Source organism: Antennarius striatus, chromosome 7, assembly GCF_040054535.1.
Source record: "Antennarius striatus isolate MH-2024 chromosome 7, ASM4005453v1, whole genome shotgun sequence".
Classification (NCBI taxonomy): domain Eukaryota; kingdom Metazoa; phylum Chordata; class Actinopteri; order Lophiiformes; family Antennariidae; genus Antennarius; species Antennarius striatus.
This window is the reverse complement of record NC_090782.1, coordinates 6009778-6028322: the sequence shown is the minus strand read 5'-3', so window position 1 is coordinate 6028322 and position 18545 is coordinate 6009778. Positions and strand designations below refer to the sequence as shown.

General features: G+C 37.7%; 1 protein-coding gene across 1 annotated transcript in view; it reads left to right on the top strand.

The window, feature by feature from the left end:
• Window positions 1–18545, top strand: part of agbl4 (AGBL carboxypeptidase 4) — a 285402-nt gene that overhangs the window by 8019 nt on the left and 258838 nt on the right. Inside the window, exon 3 of the mRNA XM_068318744.1 lies at window positions 15426–15550. Coding sequence (XP_068174845.1) covers window positions 15426–15550 — 125 coding nt within the window. The remainder of the gene's footprint in view (window positions 1–15425; window positions 15551–18545) is intronic.

The window sequence follows — 18545 nt, the reverse complement described above, 5'->3', positions numbered from 1 at the left end:
TTATTATCGTCATCGCTATCTCTGGTTTTCTTCAGGCGTATTTTTCATTTTTATTCTCTTTTTGTGCCGTATCAGGCTATTTGAATTTGTATATGTTATACTGACTTGACCCTGAGGGGAGTTTCCAAACAGGAATGATGTTAACAACAAAAACTTATGTGTAGTGTCTTTAAAGGGACTACAAAGTTTGCATATTAACTCCATTTTTCAAGTAGCATGTGTATGATTGACTACCATGGCTTACACATTCATTCATTTTTGCACATGCTCCCAAAAATCACAAACACTTGAACGATTTCTAGCCTGATAAAAGTGTGTTTCTACTGATTATAAATATGGGGTTGATCTGTATTAAAACCTTTTGAAAAATCAGGAATGAGACTAGTTTTCCTGGAGGTGTTTCAAAAGTAAGTTAAGCAGAGTGATAATGGCTTCACCCACTCTTCTACAGTATGTGGCCCTTAAGCAGACTACACATGGGGTACATCTTTTCAATATACCTGAACTAATATACAATAATTTTTCAGTTGTTTTCATTGATTAATATGTTAGAAGAACTAGTCTAAAATGTTTGTGCATGGATCAGTTGCAGTAGGAAGATGTTTTTACACAAAACTGCTCCAAAATCATTTATATTATTCACTTTATTTGTTTCAGCCAGTGGTTTGTGAACAAACTAAAAGAAAATGAATACAGTATTGGACTTTGCCTGAAACCCGACAAGTACATGAGCTTATGTTTTATTTGGTTTTGATATGGTGCCTATTCCTTGGGACATTAGTGATAAACAAGGTATATCGAAAACATGTCTCTTTTACTCTGTAACTGTTAACAATACCCTTTGGAAATCATAAATAAACTCCCATAAATCCCAGACTAAAGGCATTTATAAATTACTGTGGTCCTGCCAGAGCTCAACGTAAATGCAAAGTTATTCTGTATCTATTGGATGTGTTAAAAAGCGACATGTAGAATTGAGTTTTTATCTTATCTTTTGCTGCTAGTGTTCAAGCTGAATGTCAGTTGTGAATGTTCATCCAGCATTTAGCCAATTAATATACTTGTTTCTTGTTTATTTCTTCTGTATTACATGTTAGTAGAATGATTACTATCTATTGTCAACCTGAGAACCACAATTACTACAGACATTTATCTGTCACATCACATAACTGGGTGGTTATACTGTTTTTCCATGGAATGTGGGAAGGGAAATCAGTGAGTGGACACACTGGCTGAAGGCGCCAGCAGTCCCATCAACCCTTGTGTCTGTGAGCTGATCGGTAATTGCTTTTCCATGAGCAATACATTTGAGACCAAGCAGCAACTCATCTTCTTAAAATATCACCTAAGTCTATCCATACTGATGTAATGTAACACAAACAGTTTGCTGATTTTAAATTTTAGATAGAAATGAAATGTACTTTGGAATGTCACTATTTGATGGTTCAGGCCTGTCTCTAGCATGATTCAAGATGACATCATGGCTAAAATCCACCCAATTATGACCGACAGTATGATGCAAAAATGCAAAGACATACTACATGTTATGTGCTTACTTTTCTATACCTGCAAATTTTGTTTTGTGAATATGTATTTAATTTCTTAAAAGAGATGTTATTTTCTTTCTCCTGTTGACGGATTATATGTAAATTATTTAATAGCCCAGTTTGGCACGACTGAGAAGTTTGAATTTTCCTTATTATTCTTAAATAAAAATAAATACAGACAGACAGGCTGTGGGTCAGACACATGGACAGACAGACAGACAGACGGACAGACAGACAGAAAGAAAAAGACAAAAATTACTGCGCTTCTGAAAGAAGTGTGTCATAAGTTGACATTGGTTAGACTTCACAACCGGTGCTTACACACAAGGCTCCAGTGATTCATCTCATAATTCATTTCCAAGCAATTCCTGATGCCATAAACACTGTTTCAAACACACGTTTCATTTTTCATCCCAGACAAGATTCTATGGGTTGGGAAAACGGCAAGGATTTGTAATGCTTTCCTAGTTTGTGTTTTTCAAGCTGCCTGTATTTATTTTGCTGATTTATTTAGAAAAACTCTCAGGGAGATGAGCTTCATTGATGTGCCAAGGTTTGTCTGATAACACAAATTCATGTACAAAATATGATTATGAAGGGTGAAAAACTGTCAGTGGCAGAATGTTGAATACATTTTTGCCTGAATCCTGGCTGGTATCTTATGTCTATGACTCAAAGTAAACAGTATTAAAATTCACAAATGCTTGGGGCAAATGCTGTTATCTGGATTCTTTCATTAGATATTTTAAACAGTTCTTATTAATGAACATTGTGGAATGTACTCTAGCATTTAGGGAGACTACTAGAGCATCTTTTTGGCAGTTGCCAGGCATTTCTTTTTTTATGTGTCTGCGTAGCTATAACAATGGCTTCGAGCTTATGTTTTTGTTTGTCCCATTCTTGGGAATGTTTCAATTGTGTTTTGTCAGATTCAACAAATACACCCACGTGGACTGAAAGATTAAGTGGGACCTCATGCATGTTCATTCCATTTGTGTGAATGTGATATGCCAGGAATGCTTTAAACTAATATTTTCAGATCGGCTGATTGAAGCCGTCCACTTGGACATGGATGCACTGATCAGAATTTGGTGGTAAAAAATCAAGGTCCTAAAACAATTGTTTTGAGCCATAATAATAAAAAAAATAAATAACGGGGAAATCACTAAATTTACCCAAGTGAGAGAGGTGGTTTATGTTTCCTGGCCGCATGGTCCATGATTAACTCAAGTTTAACGTCTTAGTATAATGAAAAATGCTTTCTGGCTTTTATTCAACATTACTAAGGAAATGAAGGGTTCCGATATTATGTTAACAATGTATTGAACTGCTCCTTGTTTTCCTTGCGAATATCTCCCCACCTATATATTTGAATAAGCTCACTTGGAAACCTCACACTGTCACGCTTTAACTCCACCCCCTACCTGTCAATCAAACCCCCAACCAATCAAGCGCCCAACCAATCATGGCACATCTGCCAGAAGGAATCACGTGAACGATATGGTGTTGGGCATCGTGCAGCGAGGCTTTTTGTTGAGGTTATACCTTTCGTCCACACGATAACGTAGCTATCCGGAACGAAAACTCTGGCCAATGTGAAGTTTTTGAAAACACCGGGTCTGCGTCGTCGTGTTGACGCTGTAACCAAAACTTTTTTCTATCCGGGGGGCGTCTCCCTGCGACGAAAACTGCTTGGGTGTGGACAAGGTGTTCAGATGGCCCATTGGAGGCATCATGGCTGCAGATCAATGGCACAGCCATAATGGATGTAAGAAGAGATCATGGCTTTGTGGTAGAAGAGAGTCTGCTCCTCCTGAAGCAATCCTGTGATAGTGGGGAGTGTTCTTGATCCATTCTTGGCCAGATTGTCCAATAACTGGAGTGGTTCTTGGACCCAAAAGCAGCACTCTCTAGCAGGAGGGCCTGTAATGGTCTTTACTGACACACACAGGAGTCGGAATAACACAGAACAGGAAGAGGCAGACTCCAGGTAAGGAAAGGCAAGCTAGTAGTTGGGGATAGAAGACTGAAGCAAGATCCAAGAGGACAAGACAAGTACTGTAATATGATTCAGACCATGTCAATCCCGGGGAAGTAATCATGAAACACTGAAAAGTCAAACATATAACATGGTGGAGAGCAACATTAATCAAGGTTTGTTTGGGGACCAGAGGCATCTGTGGCAACAGGTGAGTGGAGTTGGCTTGATGGAGGAGGGAGTAGCTGGTAAAATGGTAAAAGGCTGAGTATAAGAAGGGGCAGGTGGAGAAGTACTGGGATTTTCATAAGTGGTGCGGGGAAAATTCAGACAATGACATCAGGACTCCTGCATATTTTTTTTTACCTCGTATAAGCAGGAACAGAGCCTTTGAGAGTTAAATTGTTGGTATAAGTAAACAACTAAACTTTGTTACATCCCACGAAGCGGTGATGTATTGTAATTGTCAGTGTTTGTGTGTCCGTCCACCAAATATCTTCACAATCGTTGCAGATAGAAAGCTGAAAGAAAATACACATTACTCCAGCGGCAAAAGGGATGAAAATGAGATGATGACCATGACCTTGAGAAAACTAGGTCAAGGTTAAAGGTTAACTTTTGTAATTTTTTGCATATATCTCAGGAGCAGTATACGATAAGAAGACGAAACAAAAGGCGTTATATTCAGGGAGGCAAGGGGATGAAAATTACATCACAACCTTTACCTTGAAAAACGAGGTCAAAGTCAAATTTTAGCTTTCATGCCTTTTTAGGTACACATCTCTGAAACCTGATGAGATATAATCACAAAACAAAAAGCGACATTTTGAGAAAGCCAGAGGCCCAAAAATGTGTAGGTCAGGGTAAAAATTTGAATATAGGGGTGTCGCGGGATGTTGCAGTCTCTGACAGCCATGTTTTGCTTCAGTGATATGTCCCCCTAATATGACCTTAACAAGTTGACTCCATTGATTGTAAATCTGTTAATAACCTATGTCTCAGTTCCTGAACACATTGCTCCATTCTGTTCTTTGATTAACCACAGTTAAGTCCACAGATGTCAAATTGCAATTGTTTTGTTTTTCTCCCCTTCTAAGTGAAATCACTGTACTCATAATCTCTTCATCATTAACATGACATTACCTGTAAACTCCTGTTTTGGAAAAAAGCTGAATTTCAAAAGGTTCCTTGTGTATTTGTTCTTCAATTAATTAGGAATAAATTTCATTACCAAATTTTGTTTTTTAATCTTCCGTATCCGATAGTATAAAAAGGGATTAGCTTGTCATAGGATGGATTTGGTTTTATGCCATATTCAAGGACAACACAGAATTTGTATTACTTAATGACTGTGTCATATGGAGAGTATTTATTATCCCTTATCTTTACTTCTCTCAATTGCAGCATGGTTTAATGCAGTCCAGTGCTCGGCAAAATAAATACTGAAAAACTCCTTGATCTTTTGCCAGGCTTTTGAAATGCCACTCAGTCCTGCGTCTTCTTTTTTTCCCCTGAAAGTATCAGCACTTAAAGTAATTCCCCAGATTGAAAACATGTATCATGATGAGATTTTTTAACTGTAAAAAATACAGTAGGATTTACCGTCTTTCCTGACCCATCCAACTCTATGATGAATTCTTCACAGAGTCAGACTGTAAGTCTGTTAAATATAAACCAGTCTCATTACCACAGACATTTCTGGAATGGCCAAGCTAACCAATACAGAAAACACACCAATTGTAAAGTACTTTCCAAGAGTGAGTCCATCATGGTATCTTAAAAAAATAAAATTTCCTACAGGACCAATAAAGTCTCTGTCTAACTATTTATTAAAGATGGAAATCAAGAATTTCAAATCCAGACAGTGCTTCTTCCTTAAACAAATGCTGCCAAACTTCAGGTCAAGTTGCCATTCAGTGCAAAACTGAATTAACTGTACTGTTCCTAATTCGAGAAGCTGCCATCCAAATTGGGCTGATTGGTTGATTTGAATGATACGATGTAGACACAGTTAAGGAAACTGTCTTGTTTATAAGAATACACTTGTTTTTTGTCTGGTTCTCTGGCTTTTGCAATGACACATTCACTGTTCTTTGATTTTTTTCCCCTGCTGACCTAATGTTCATCAGCCAGTGATTTCTTGCCTCCATTGTTTCTCTTCTTTTTTTGCATTGGCTCCCTGTTTTCCTGAACTCATTACAGAGCAATCAGCCTCAGGCATTGGAGTGTGCACCCAGAGGGAGAAATAACTGTAAATAAACACAACTGCAGGCTCTCCGATAACATGTTACTAAGATGATAACAGCCCTCCTTAGCAGGCCCGTTGACCTTTTTCTTGCCGTAGGCTTGCCAAGGACCTCTTGGCTCCCTATGCTTTTACAGTATCTCCAAACTCTTCCCCACCACAGAAGCTTCTGGTACAAATACTGCTCAGTACGTCTAAAAAGAAAGAAAGGACTTACAGCAAGAGAATATAGAGAGAACAAAGAGACGAGTGCTTGGAAAAGAAGACATAAAACAAGATAGAACAACAAAGAGCCGACCTCAGCAGTTGTACTGCTGCCAGTGCGTCCACCTCTGCTGTCTGTCCTTAGCCTTTGCAGGGCTCAACATAATTAACATGTTAAAAGGATCGCATGAAATTGGAACCGACATACAGTATTTACACAGTGGCCACCAATACACAGGATGCACCAACTGCAAAAGATAAAGAGAAAAGAAGAGAGAGTGACATATATAATGATAGACAGAAACGCAGTGACCAAGAGAGGGACCTAGAAGTGATGGACAGTAGTGCCCAAATCCGGATACAAAATATCACTGCATTTTTTGAGGCACCATTTTAGTCTCAAGAAACCAATGAAAGTATAAACTGTAGTTCCTCATGGTTCACTCCCTAAATTTAATATAGTGTCTGACAGCAGGATATCCAGGGCTGTGACGCTAAGGCACTGTCTTGAGGAGATTGGTATTACAATTAAACCAGTCCTAGGACGAATACAGCACTATTACCTGTTGCTGCACCAGCCAGTTCAGTTGAGGCATACCATTCTATCCATTGGACCTTTTGTAAAAAAAACAAAATAGAGAAAAAAAACACAACAAAAGACAGCGGAAAAAATGTGTTCTTGTTAGAGTGTACATTGAGGCCTGCTCATCATCAGATATATATCTCTGCATATCTCACTGTTGTCCTCAGGCCTTGTTTTTTCATCTGTAATGAAACAAGGAGCTCATTGGAACATTGATAGACTAATAGCATTTTTTTCTTTTATTGTCCTCACTTTTTATCTGCTTTGGCTTTATGTTAATATTATTTCACATCATTTGTTCCACAAAACATTGAACATGTGTGTGTGAAAATAAAACTTAATTGAAAATATGTTGTTTTAATTTATGGAACATTTAGTTATATTTTATTTATTTAACCTTTATTTATCCAGGTGAGTCCCATTGAGATTACAGATCTCTTTTGGAAGTGAGCCCTGGCCACATTCACGCTCACATTCACACCTACGGGCAATTTAGGCTGACCAATTCACCTATGGTGCATGTTTTTGGAGGTGGGAGGAAGCCGGAGAACTCGGAGAGAACCCACACAGACACGGGGAGAACATACAAACTCCACACAGAAAGGTCCCCAGATTTTAACCCACGACCTTCTGGCTGTGAGGCGACAGTGCTAACCACTATACCACCGTGCCAACATAACATAACATTTAGTTATATGGGTCATTCTACCGAATTCGTGCAGCACTCGTTGCTGTCCCACAATTAACAAACTACTTAACAAAACAATTAAGAATTCAGACTTTCAATATTTACAAATATTTTGTTGTGATCTAGTTAAACACAATACTGTAACTAGATAGTAATTACTGTAAACAAAATACACATTTAAGGACACAAATCAAAATACAGTGGTACCCCTACTTACGAAATTAATTGGTTCCGGAAGAAATTACGCAAGTAGAAAATTACGTAAGTAGAGACATGTTTTCCATGCAAATGCCCTAATCTGTTCCAAGCCCACAAAATTCCGACATAAATGTTTTGTGAAGCATAAAAATGCATCAAAACATGTAACAAATACATGTTACAATTAGATTATTACACAATAAATGAGAGTTGTGCATAACGTAAAAAACATAGAGTAAAAAATAATAATGACGGTCATGTACCTTTTAACAGCTGTCCCCATTGTTTTTTGCCCTCTTTGGTTCATGCGCTCCTATCTCACGATGCCAAACAACAGAGTGAATTCCAGTCCTCCTTTTGAACTTCTCCCACCACCCACGCAATGCCTTAAACTCCTTAAATTTCCCTTTGTTTTAATAACGTGGCAATTGTAGTTTTTTGGGCATATTCTTTAGCGAGATCAACCAAACGCATCCCTTTCGCATGCTCTTCTATTATCTCTTGCTTTGTTTATACGGACAAAAAAAACTTTTCTTCGTCTTTTCTTTTCCTCTTTTCTCCGTCACTTACTTGGGGTCCATAGCGAATACGTACTCAAAAAGTTTGCACAATATTTGCACAAAAGTATCAGAACACCTCACGGGTCGAGTGTCGAATGCTGAGACACTCCATAAGCACCGTTCAAGCTCCACACAGAGGTGGTGTGCCATCCCTCTTAGCCAATGGGATGCCAGGAAGATACGTAATAGGTAATAGCCAATGGCAGAGCAGCTATGAGAATGTTGCGTTCAGGAACCTGTGGGAGATTCGAGTATCAGCCGATACTGTTTTTATTCGAGTTTTAGCCGATACTGTGTTTTTACATTACATAAGTCGAAATTTCTTTCGTAAGTAGAAGTAATATTTTCCTGCTGAGAAATTTCGTAAGTAGAAAATTTTGTAAGTAGAGACATTCATAAGTAAAGGTATCACTGTATTATGTTTTGTTGTGTGCACAACTGTCCGAATATCTGTTTCTAAACATTTACATGTTAGTATGTTAATCGTTAAAAATTGTTACAACCGTAACAATTTGTAACATTTCGCTTGTGACATGATCATTACGGTAGTGACAACATGTAATGTTTCATATATTTAAGGCAATGTCCAATTACTATTTTAACATTATAGTCAAACATAGTAATAATACATATTTGTTATTATCTGTTATTTATGTTTATTGTTTATGTTTATATTGTTTATGTTACACTGTTTATGTTAAATAATAATTATTGTTATTATTATTGCTAAATAACCAACTAACTAACTTACTATGTTTTAAACTAACTTGGTTTTGAAATAACTAACAAAATAACTAGGTTTTGAACAAACTAGGTGCTAAACTGACTAGGTTTTTTAAACTAACTAGGTTTTAAACTAACTAGTTTTTGAACTAACTAACTAGGTTTTAGTTAACTAGATTTTGAAATAACTAACAAAATAACTAGGTTTTGAACAAAGTAACTAGGTTTTTAAACTACCAAGGTTTTAAACTAACTCATTAGGGTTTGAAGTTTTAAACTAACTTGTTTTTGAACGAACGAACTAACTAACTAACTAACTAACTAACTAACTAACTAACTAACTAACTAACTAACTAACTAACTAACTAACTAACTAACTAACTAACTAACTAACTAACTAACTTTCTAAATTAACTAGGTTTTGAACTAGGTTTTGAGCTATTAAACATAAACAGTGTATTTATATAATATTATTAAATATGTTATTGTTTATGTTTACACTGTATGTTTGCACTTTTACACCCTTCATTCTAACACACATAATGCTGCTACAATATGAAGGGCCTTAATATATTTTTTATTACACCATTGCACATAACTTTTTATATTGTACATATCTGTTCATTTCAGTGTCAGTGCTGGCTTTCTGTTTATTTAGTCTTTTTTGGGTTTTTTTGCTTTTTACAGTCTACTTTTTTTTGGGCACCAATCCTGCTTTATGTGCCTTCAATTGCGTCTTTGGGACTAATTAAGTTTTTTTTTAAATGAATTTGAATCAACAACAACAACAACAACAACAACAACAACAACAATAATAATAATGATATATTGATTTGTAAATCACATATTATCCTTGAGAATCTCAGAGTGCTAAACAATGAATGATATAATAAAACATGAATATATTACTGATCAGGGGCAGCGGTAGCTCAGTCCACTAAGTCTTGGACTGGGGACTGGTGGTTCAGTGGTTCAAGACCCGGGAGTGTGAACTGACGGTGGCAGATGTCAGTTCACCTCCCGAGCACTGCCAAGGCCCCCTTGAACAAGGCGCCATCCCCTTTTTAAGTTGCTCATTGGAGGTGCACCATGAAGGAGCTTTTATAGGATATCATTGTAGTATGTGCTGAAGAGTGCTTTGAGAATGCTTTGCAAAGAATACAATATAATTTAATATTGGAGGTTGTGGTAATTCTCCTAGAGCTTGCTGCTAGTTGGATCTAATCAGTGAAGGGACGGTAAATGCTTGTACTACTTTATGTGGTTGTAAGTACTGGACATACCTAATGAAAACAGTCACAACAGTAACAATTTCATTTACTTACATTTGGTATTTGAATGTTGAAGTAAAGGTATCCTAAATCTTTTTTTTTTTTACACATTTTTTTTTGGGACAAATTTAACAGATGAGATGTGTTGCAGTGGTCATACTTGGATGTTTTCATCTCTACATTAAAAGAGAAGATCAGCAGAAATACTGTCATTGCCTTCTCTACAAATATTTTTTGCATTTAAAAATGTTGCTTTAAGATTTAGTTGAAAGTAAATACTAGCTCATCCTTAGGACTGATGTGAAAGACAAACTGTATATACTGCAGTTTAGTATACCTGTTAAATAGTTAGATTGTGGAAACTTGAAGGAGGCGACCTCTTTAATCCTGCCTGCAGATAAAGTGATAAGGCATCAGGGGAGAAGATAGACTTTAAGAAGTCATGAGGCAGGAGATTGATGTTGCCTTGGTGACAACTTGCCTTCAGACAAGGGGGGATGGGGGGGGGGGTTGAGACAGCGAGAGAGAGAAGCAGAGGAAAAAACAGATATTTAGCTTCAGGTCTAAACTGAGAGCCCTTCAGAATGGCTGTCGCTGCTGCTGGCTATAATCAATTCTATATCAGTCTCCTGCTTGTGTGTCCAGGAATCCTCCCCTCACAAACCAGGGGGAAATCTGACGTATTTTCCAACAATGAAATGGAACACAACAGTAACTAAGTTTAAAAAAGGTGTCTAACTTCCTCAGGTGTACATCCCTCTTCTGATCTCTAGTCTGTCTGAACACAGTTGTGGCCTTACGTGTAGCAACCATAAGTAAGTGAGCATTTCAATAGGTGTTGGCTTGTTTTTGTTTACGCTCATGTACAGTAAGTGTATTATTGTTATTAGTAGTAGTTTACCCACATGTTGGCAATTGTTAATGTAAAAATGTAGGGCCCTTTTCAGAGAGTTTATTAGGAATTTCATTAGAAAAAGCTAACTTTCAGAACATCAATTCTAATATCAAGAATTAGCTTACAGTATTGAGACTTTATGTGATTAAACTGGAGTGATACTGTGAAACACGTTTTCCTGAAGGCAGAGAGCACAGCTTCTAACAATATGATGTGAAAATACAGAATTTTGAGGCTGCCTGAGGATGTATATTGTTTCTTCTTGTATTGTCACTCAATTGATCCTTTGACTCTATGAATCATGCTTTAAATTCCATCTGTGTCGGATTTGTTACTACGGGGAAACTTGGTAACAAGTTTTGTTTTTTATTTGTTACTGTAGTCTGTTTATATATATTTTGCTCATCCATTGTAAGTTTGATGCTCAACTACTACATTTTATTTGATGGTGTTAATTTTGAAATATGATACACCTTCAGTCACTCACAAGCAATTATGCAACACTATTTTCAGTCATTTTATTGAATCTATGTATGCAGGAATTGTTTTACGAAAACACAAAGAGAGTAGAGTAAACACTAAATGTAAAGTGGGCACGTCTTCTACCTGGATCAGACACACCTGATGATCATCATTGCTTCTGCTCAGAAGGAAACACTGTGACCACACAGTCTATTTCATTTTAAAACAACAGCCTATTAACATTCCAATGGCTCGTAGTGTGGGTTCCACCTCAGGCCCAGTCAGGCAGGCTTGCTGCTGCTTTACAGTGATCCATCTACATGGCAGAAACTATCCATTCCATGGATAGCTACAGGCTGCAGGCTGGCCCATTGTGTAGGGTTAGCACTGTGACTGTTCCCCCTTGTACCTCCGTAATGGGATTACAGTAGATAGGTTCTTCTGCTCTCCCTCCATCCCTGTCCTTCTCTGTCACGCACATGCTTAAACTTATAGAAACTTAGTGCTTTATTGTGCTTGTGAGTGATGTACTGTCCACTAAAATTTCTTAGTTATGTTACATACACTTATGTCTTTAGCAGAAATACATCAGTTTGTGGGGTTCTCAATTTTCATATTTCACCTTTGGCTATTCTTTTTTAACTTGTTTCATCACGTACAAGAAATAGCGAAAGAGAGACCGCAAAAGCTGAAGTACCAGAGGAAGAAAGACTAAGATGGAGCGAGGCAGAGGGTTTTGTTCGGGGTTTTCCTCAGGACGAGGCTGCCATATATAAAATCTCGTCCAGAACAGCAATTTGTTTTATTGGGCTGCACCAGCAGGGCTAAGCTGCTCGTTGAAAACCAATTTGTTAATGTCTAAACGCTGCTCTTGTTTTCCCTTAAGGACAAAGATTGATATTCAACATAACTTGCCAAGACACCACTGAAGGAGAATAAGGAGAGCTATGACACTCAAGAGGGATTATGCAAGAGATCTCAAAAATTGTATCCTTTCCACTCTTTCCCATCTCCCATCTTTCTGTAGCTCATTAGCCTCACTTATAGTGATATATTCTGATACATAAAGAACAAAAAAATCCTTCTGGACCAATCTGATGTACTGCATCACTTCTCAACATCACAGACTCCACATGACTAATCTCAGCTGGTCAAGTTTATCTTAAATACTCTCATAAGAAATTTCAGAAAAATACTTGTTTTTTATGTAAGTTAATATTAACTGTCATTTTAGTCATGTTTTTGTGATCATCATCGACACAGTCATGAATTTACATCAAAGGCAGGGCACGAAATAGAAGTGTAGCCACCATTTCAGTCTATGATGATAGTTGGTAGAAGGGTTGGGTGTGTAAAAAGAAACAGCCTCTTACAGCCTTTTAGATATGGGGATTTTTGGACAATTATTCTCAAGTTCACCACTTTAACTACTTTTTAACCTATAACTACTTTACATATACTGATTGATGCATTAGGATGCAACTGAGTGAAAGGCTGAGATGTGTGCCATGGAAGAAATAATCCAATTTTCAAGAGGGTTCAGATAAAGGGGAAGATCCCTGAATTAAATAGTTGTTCCTATGTCCTTTGAGCAAACCTCAACACGTTGGCACTAGTATCCGCAACAAACTTGTGACTGAATGACAAAACCCCTCCAGAATGAAGGATTGGTTGGTAAAGGTGTCTTGTGACATCTTTACATGGTCTTAAACCCTGCTGATGGGCAATGGAACAACACAGTTTATGAAAAATAGAAGCAATTCTGCCAGAGCTATGGTCATTTCTTTTACAATCAGGTTTTTCAGACTTTTATGGAGTTGTTTACTGAAGATACTGGCTCTGCATTTTGATTATTGAAGACAGGGAAACTTGCCAAATATGTTTTGTTACAGGCTTTTTATGAAGTCTTTTTCTTCTGCTGCTCTATTTTTTCCTTAACCACGAGCGTTGCAAAACCAAAACTTCTGTCAACATCAGATAACCCAGAGAAAAACTCAATCACTTCCGAATACAATCTAGGCTGTCAGGAGGCTTATTACTGAAAGATTGGTTCACAATGCAGCCTTGTTAAGTCATCCAACAATACTAAATCTGCACAAAACCTCTAACTACATTGGGTGTACAATCAAATAGAGCTTATTTCCTGCAGCTTCAGCAAAGTTGCGATGGCCCTGCTTTTCCAACCTGCAAATAGTTTGACAGTATGCCTCTGGCATTAGCTCATGAAGTTTAATCACAGCAGCTTTTACTCTCTCAAATTGAGACTGTCTTCTTGTGATCTATCAGTCAGAATGCATTTCAGAAACAAAGTCCTCTCACTTTATTTGGAGACTACATTGAAGAAGTCTCCCACTCAAATAAAGATCAATACAGTACTTGTGAACAGCCTAGAATATCTATCTGTGAAGTTTCTGCTTGTTGTTGTACAATAGCCTCTTGTAACATCTTGCTTGATGACTGGAGGTTACAGTTACAAATGTGGAAAATATCACTCAAAATATTAATTATTAACTCATCTACTCATCTTGTTTATGCATAAGAGGACCTAAGAGGACCTACAGTATGAATGTGAATTATAATGGATGGCTCTGGTGGAGCGTATGTGTGCGTATTAGTGTGGGTGCATGTGTGCATTTGTTGTGAGTGGACTAGTAGATTAGTTTGTCTGGTGGCAGAAGGAGAGGGATCAGCTTTGACAATGCGGTAGTTAGCCCATCTGTTTATAATCAGTGGTGTGTGTGTGTGTTTGTGTGTGTGTGTGTGTGTGCGTGCGTGCGTGCGTGCATGCATGTGTGTGTGTGCATTTGTGTATGTAGGTATGTGTGCGTGTGTGTGTATATGCGTGCGTGCGTGTGTGTGTCTGCAAATGTGTGTGTGTGCGCATGCATGCTGCCATGTTGCTGTGCTGGCCCACCAGCATTTTGATGCAGAGTTGTGAAGGACATTGAGCTGTAGGTTTTACATAGTTTGCCACCAAGCTAAATTCTGCAGCAGCTGTTCCTTTATCATCTCAGCTCAACATTTAAAATGACAGAGTTGACTAGTCTCATGTATTCAGTTAATCTCAGCATTTAGTTAAAAACATTTTCTCTTCTCACTTCCTTCCCTGTATTTTTGCTGTGACCATTGTTAATTTGTGCATGCACTGCAAACTTCTATTCTGTATCTGCGTCAACGTGTATATGTGAAGATACTGACAAGGCCTATATTTAGAGGGTTTGTCATAGCATCATCTACCTCCCAGTCAACTTATAGACAGCCTTGAGAATTGAAAACTGGGAAATTGTTCCCACCGGATTAATTATATTTCCACTGATCATCTGGATCTTTTCACTGTGGATAGAACATTGTGTGTCTGATATGGATGGCTGGAACAACCCTGCATATTGGTCTATTTGCTCTGTTCTTTGTGAGTGTGATTTGGTTTCAGATTTGGTGCGTAAAATTGTGGAGATACATACAGTACACAAACCAGCAAGGTGACATTATGATGTTGAACGTTTTATTGGTTCACGACTTCCACCATAGGGGTTATGTCATTGATTCAAGCTGTCTACTGTGCATGAAATGTTCACTATGTACCCTTGCATATCCTAGCAGCCATTAAATACTGGTGATCGTTTGGATCTAGATCAGGATGTGGTTCAAGAATTATAAAATAAATTCTTTGGGGAGGCTTGAACTCTCAATCACTCTTTTTTACATTCCGCTTCAAATCGGAGTGTTCCTTCATCCGTCCGTTAGTATGTCCACCAAATATCTTCACAACCGTTGCAGATAGAAAGATGAAACAAAAAGTACATTACTCGGGCGGCAAAGGGGATAAAAATTAGACCATGACCTTGACCTCGAAAATACTAGGTCAAGGTCAAATTTGACATTTTGTACACTCAGGAACCGGATAACATAGAAAGACGAGGGAGAAAGCAAGTGTGAGTAAGACCATTGATGTTGGTCTCTGACAGCATTGGTTCTACTTTGTCATGTGGTTGCAGAACAACTTATCCTCTGTGATTGTAGTTTGTTGATTTCTACTCAGTACGAATAAAAGCTGTTTCACTGCCTCTGCAGGGAACCTTGGCCATGTTGACTACATCAGTGAGTTTGAGTTTGACCTCTTCATCCGGCCGGACACCTGCAATCCCCGCTTCAGAGTCTGGTTCAACTTCACAGTGGAGAACATCCGTGAGACACAGGTGAGCATGCTGTGGTTTCATACAGGGTAGCCTTACCATTCATCATGAAGTGGAATTTCTCTCCCTTTTTTCCCCCCACAATATCACAAAACACAGAGCTTTCTACTTTAACAATCAAACAATGGAGTGAACTGTCACACTGGTGATGAAGACATTTTATGGTAATTCTGATACTCCATAAGCCATTTCCTTCATCCGAGGACATTTCTCACAAAAATGTCTTATGTTATTGAATGACAAATGAGCAATCCCTGAAACAATCTTTTTCCTATCTGCATGGGTAATTTTCTTTTTATACAGATCTATGTTTTTTGTGGTTTTACTTAAGATGAGAAGATGGAACATTTTTCAATATTCTCTCTTAATTATGCAAAATCTATTGAGACTATTTTTATGAAACTTTTTGTGGGCATGTGATGGGGGTCTGGCAACAATACATACATTTCACTGGAGATATAGACACAAGGCACAGAACCATAAATATTTTTTTACAACTCCCTAGCATTGCAACATTTTACATAATTTCTAGAATTAAAAACCCTCTAAATTGTGAAGTAAAAAGTATCATGTCTGAGATGTTATTGTTATAACTGCTGTATTGAAATATCTATCTAGGATTAGTTAGCCTTGGTGAACGTATACACTCTGTTGAGTGATGCCCTGAGGTTCTGTGTTTTAAGGTGAGAGAAATACATGGTGATGAACACTCCTATTGGATACATTCTACTTTAAAAACGAAATTCAGTCATAGAATCTGACAAATTCATTTGTCACAGTTTTTTTTAAATCACAGATGAGCAGGCTTTTGATTGCTTAGCAATACAGGCTGTTCAGGTAACATAAAACAGTGCCTTCAAAAAATTGTATGTAATAATACAAGAATGAAAGTATGTTTGAAAATAGATGTATATGTTTACATACCATATATATCATACTAACTGTCACAATACCTCATTGAACGTCGACACAACTGAATTAGTTTTCAACTAAGGCAGTTTTCCATGTCTTTCCTCACTTCCTGTCATGCCTTCTGAGCAAGTAGAAAATAGCCAAAAACATAGATGAATACACTCAGCAATATAGAGAAAACCAAAAAAAGGTAGAAAACAGCGCACTGTTGCTGTTGACTTCCTGTAGTGTTTTCTGCCCAGCCTATCTTAGGCTATCAGGCCTATCAGCCTATCTCCCTGCTGTGCTGTAGTCAGCACTAATCACATTTTATGGCTCTGAGATGAATGGGAGGCCTCGGCTTCAAGCCGGATCGATCCCAGGGCCAGATAGACCAGCACCAGCAGCCTGCAGTCCAGGCCAACAGGATATTTGCTGTTGTGGCAAAATGACAAGTGTGAGAGAGAGGCAGAAAAAAAGTGAGAAAAAAAGTGACCGGGGAGGGGAATACTGTACAATATAATAAATGGCAAAAGATTAATAAATGTCATATATAGGACCACAGTATGATAGGCGGCACATGGAGAATGTGACAAGAGCAGGTAAAAATAATTTGCATTGCATTCTTCCATGCTCTCTCTATAGGCTCCCTCACAAGCTGCTTTCATAGAAATGTGTTTCTTATCTGTCCCATTTCCTTCTTCAAAGAGGCCTTGTGTGAATTTAATCTACTCCTGTAGAAGGTGTTGCATTTAAGTGCTGCCTGTGCATTTTACCAATGTGTGTGTCTGTGTATGTGTTGGTGTTTATATATACAGAGGCTGTTATTAGGTTGTATCCATGTGCCAAGAATCATCAGAATACTTACTGATCTTTAGTTTGCATCCTAATTGTTGGAATATGGTCGGATTTGAAAATGATAATAAAAACAGACAAATTAAATATGTTGGTATGAGTAAATAAACCAACTAAATGTAACTTTGTGGGGAGAGGCTGTGCTATAGAGATATCAGTGAGTTCCAGGGGAGAACTGAGCTGTTGGAGTGTTTCATCCAGCTAAGCCTTGCTAACTCTCAGTCTGAGCCAGGGGAATGGGGAACAGTAAAAGCCCGTGATATTGGAAGTGAGATGGCCATTTTGAAGGAATGTAAGCTGGTGAAACAGATTTGGTCTGCCTCAATCAGCTTAGCAGCTTTGTGGAAATTGGCTTCACCGTAGCACCGGTTATGATGGATGGCTGGATGGATGAATGTCTCCTTTTGTATGTCCTTTCTTTTTTCTGTTTTTCGAACTGCTCACTTGCCTCAAAAAGCTCAGACCTGTTTAGGTTGGTAGCGAGGGCCAGGACTCTGTCTTTATTTCAGGTCTTTTATTATTTATTTATTTCATTTTTGCATAATATGCAAAAATTGTCTTGTAAAAAAAATGCCTAATTGGTTCTAATTTTGTCTTGGGCCAAAGACCCTTCGGGTCAGTAGAATATTCTTGTTTATTTTAAAATGCAAATAGACCAATCCACAACTTCAGTCTTTCATATTATTAGTTTGACAAGATGAAAAATTTGCTTTTATTCTACTGAAGATATGATAACTCCCTTTTTTCACTTAATTACCTTTTATTATCCATCTGAATCAGTTTCTCATGAAATTTTAAACCTATTACAAAGGAAGACTTGTGTATGACTTGTATTGAATTCCTCAAAAGGATCAAATCAAAACTCAATTTTTCAATTTCATCAATTTAGCATGAACTTTACGTAAGAATATTGCTAAAAACATGTGTGCATTAATGCCTCACAGAGTTGTTGGCATTCTGTAGTCTTATTTGATTGTCACTTCTCAGAACTGTCACAGCCTAATTGTCATTTCATTTCATTTCTATAAAATGATCTATATAGTATTTTTTGTATTTTATTCCAGTCCTGTGGAAGGTGAGTCTTGAGGTTGAAGATGGATATTTGAATTTACGTAAGGAACATAAACCTGAAATACTGGCTCAGCCTTTGCTATTAATTTCCCTGTTTAGAAGACAATGAGGAAAGGAAGGACTGTAGGTAAATGCAAACAAGAGCATACTGTAACAAGATGGGTGAAACTTGGTTATGTGT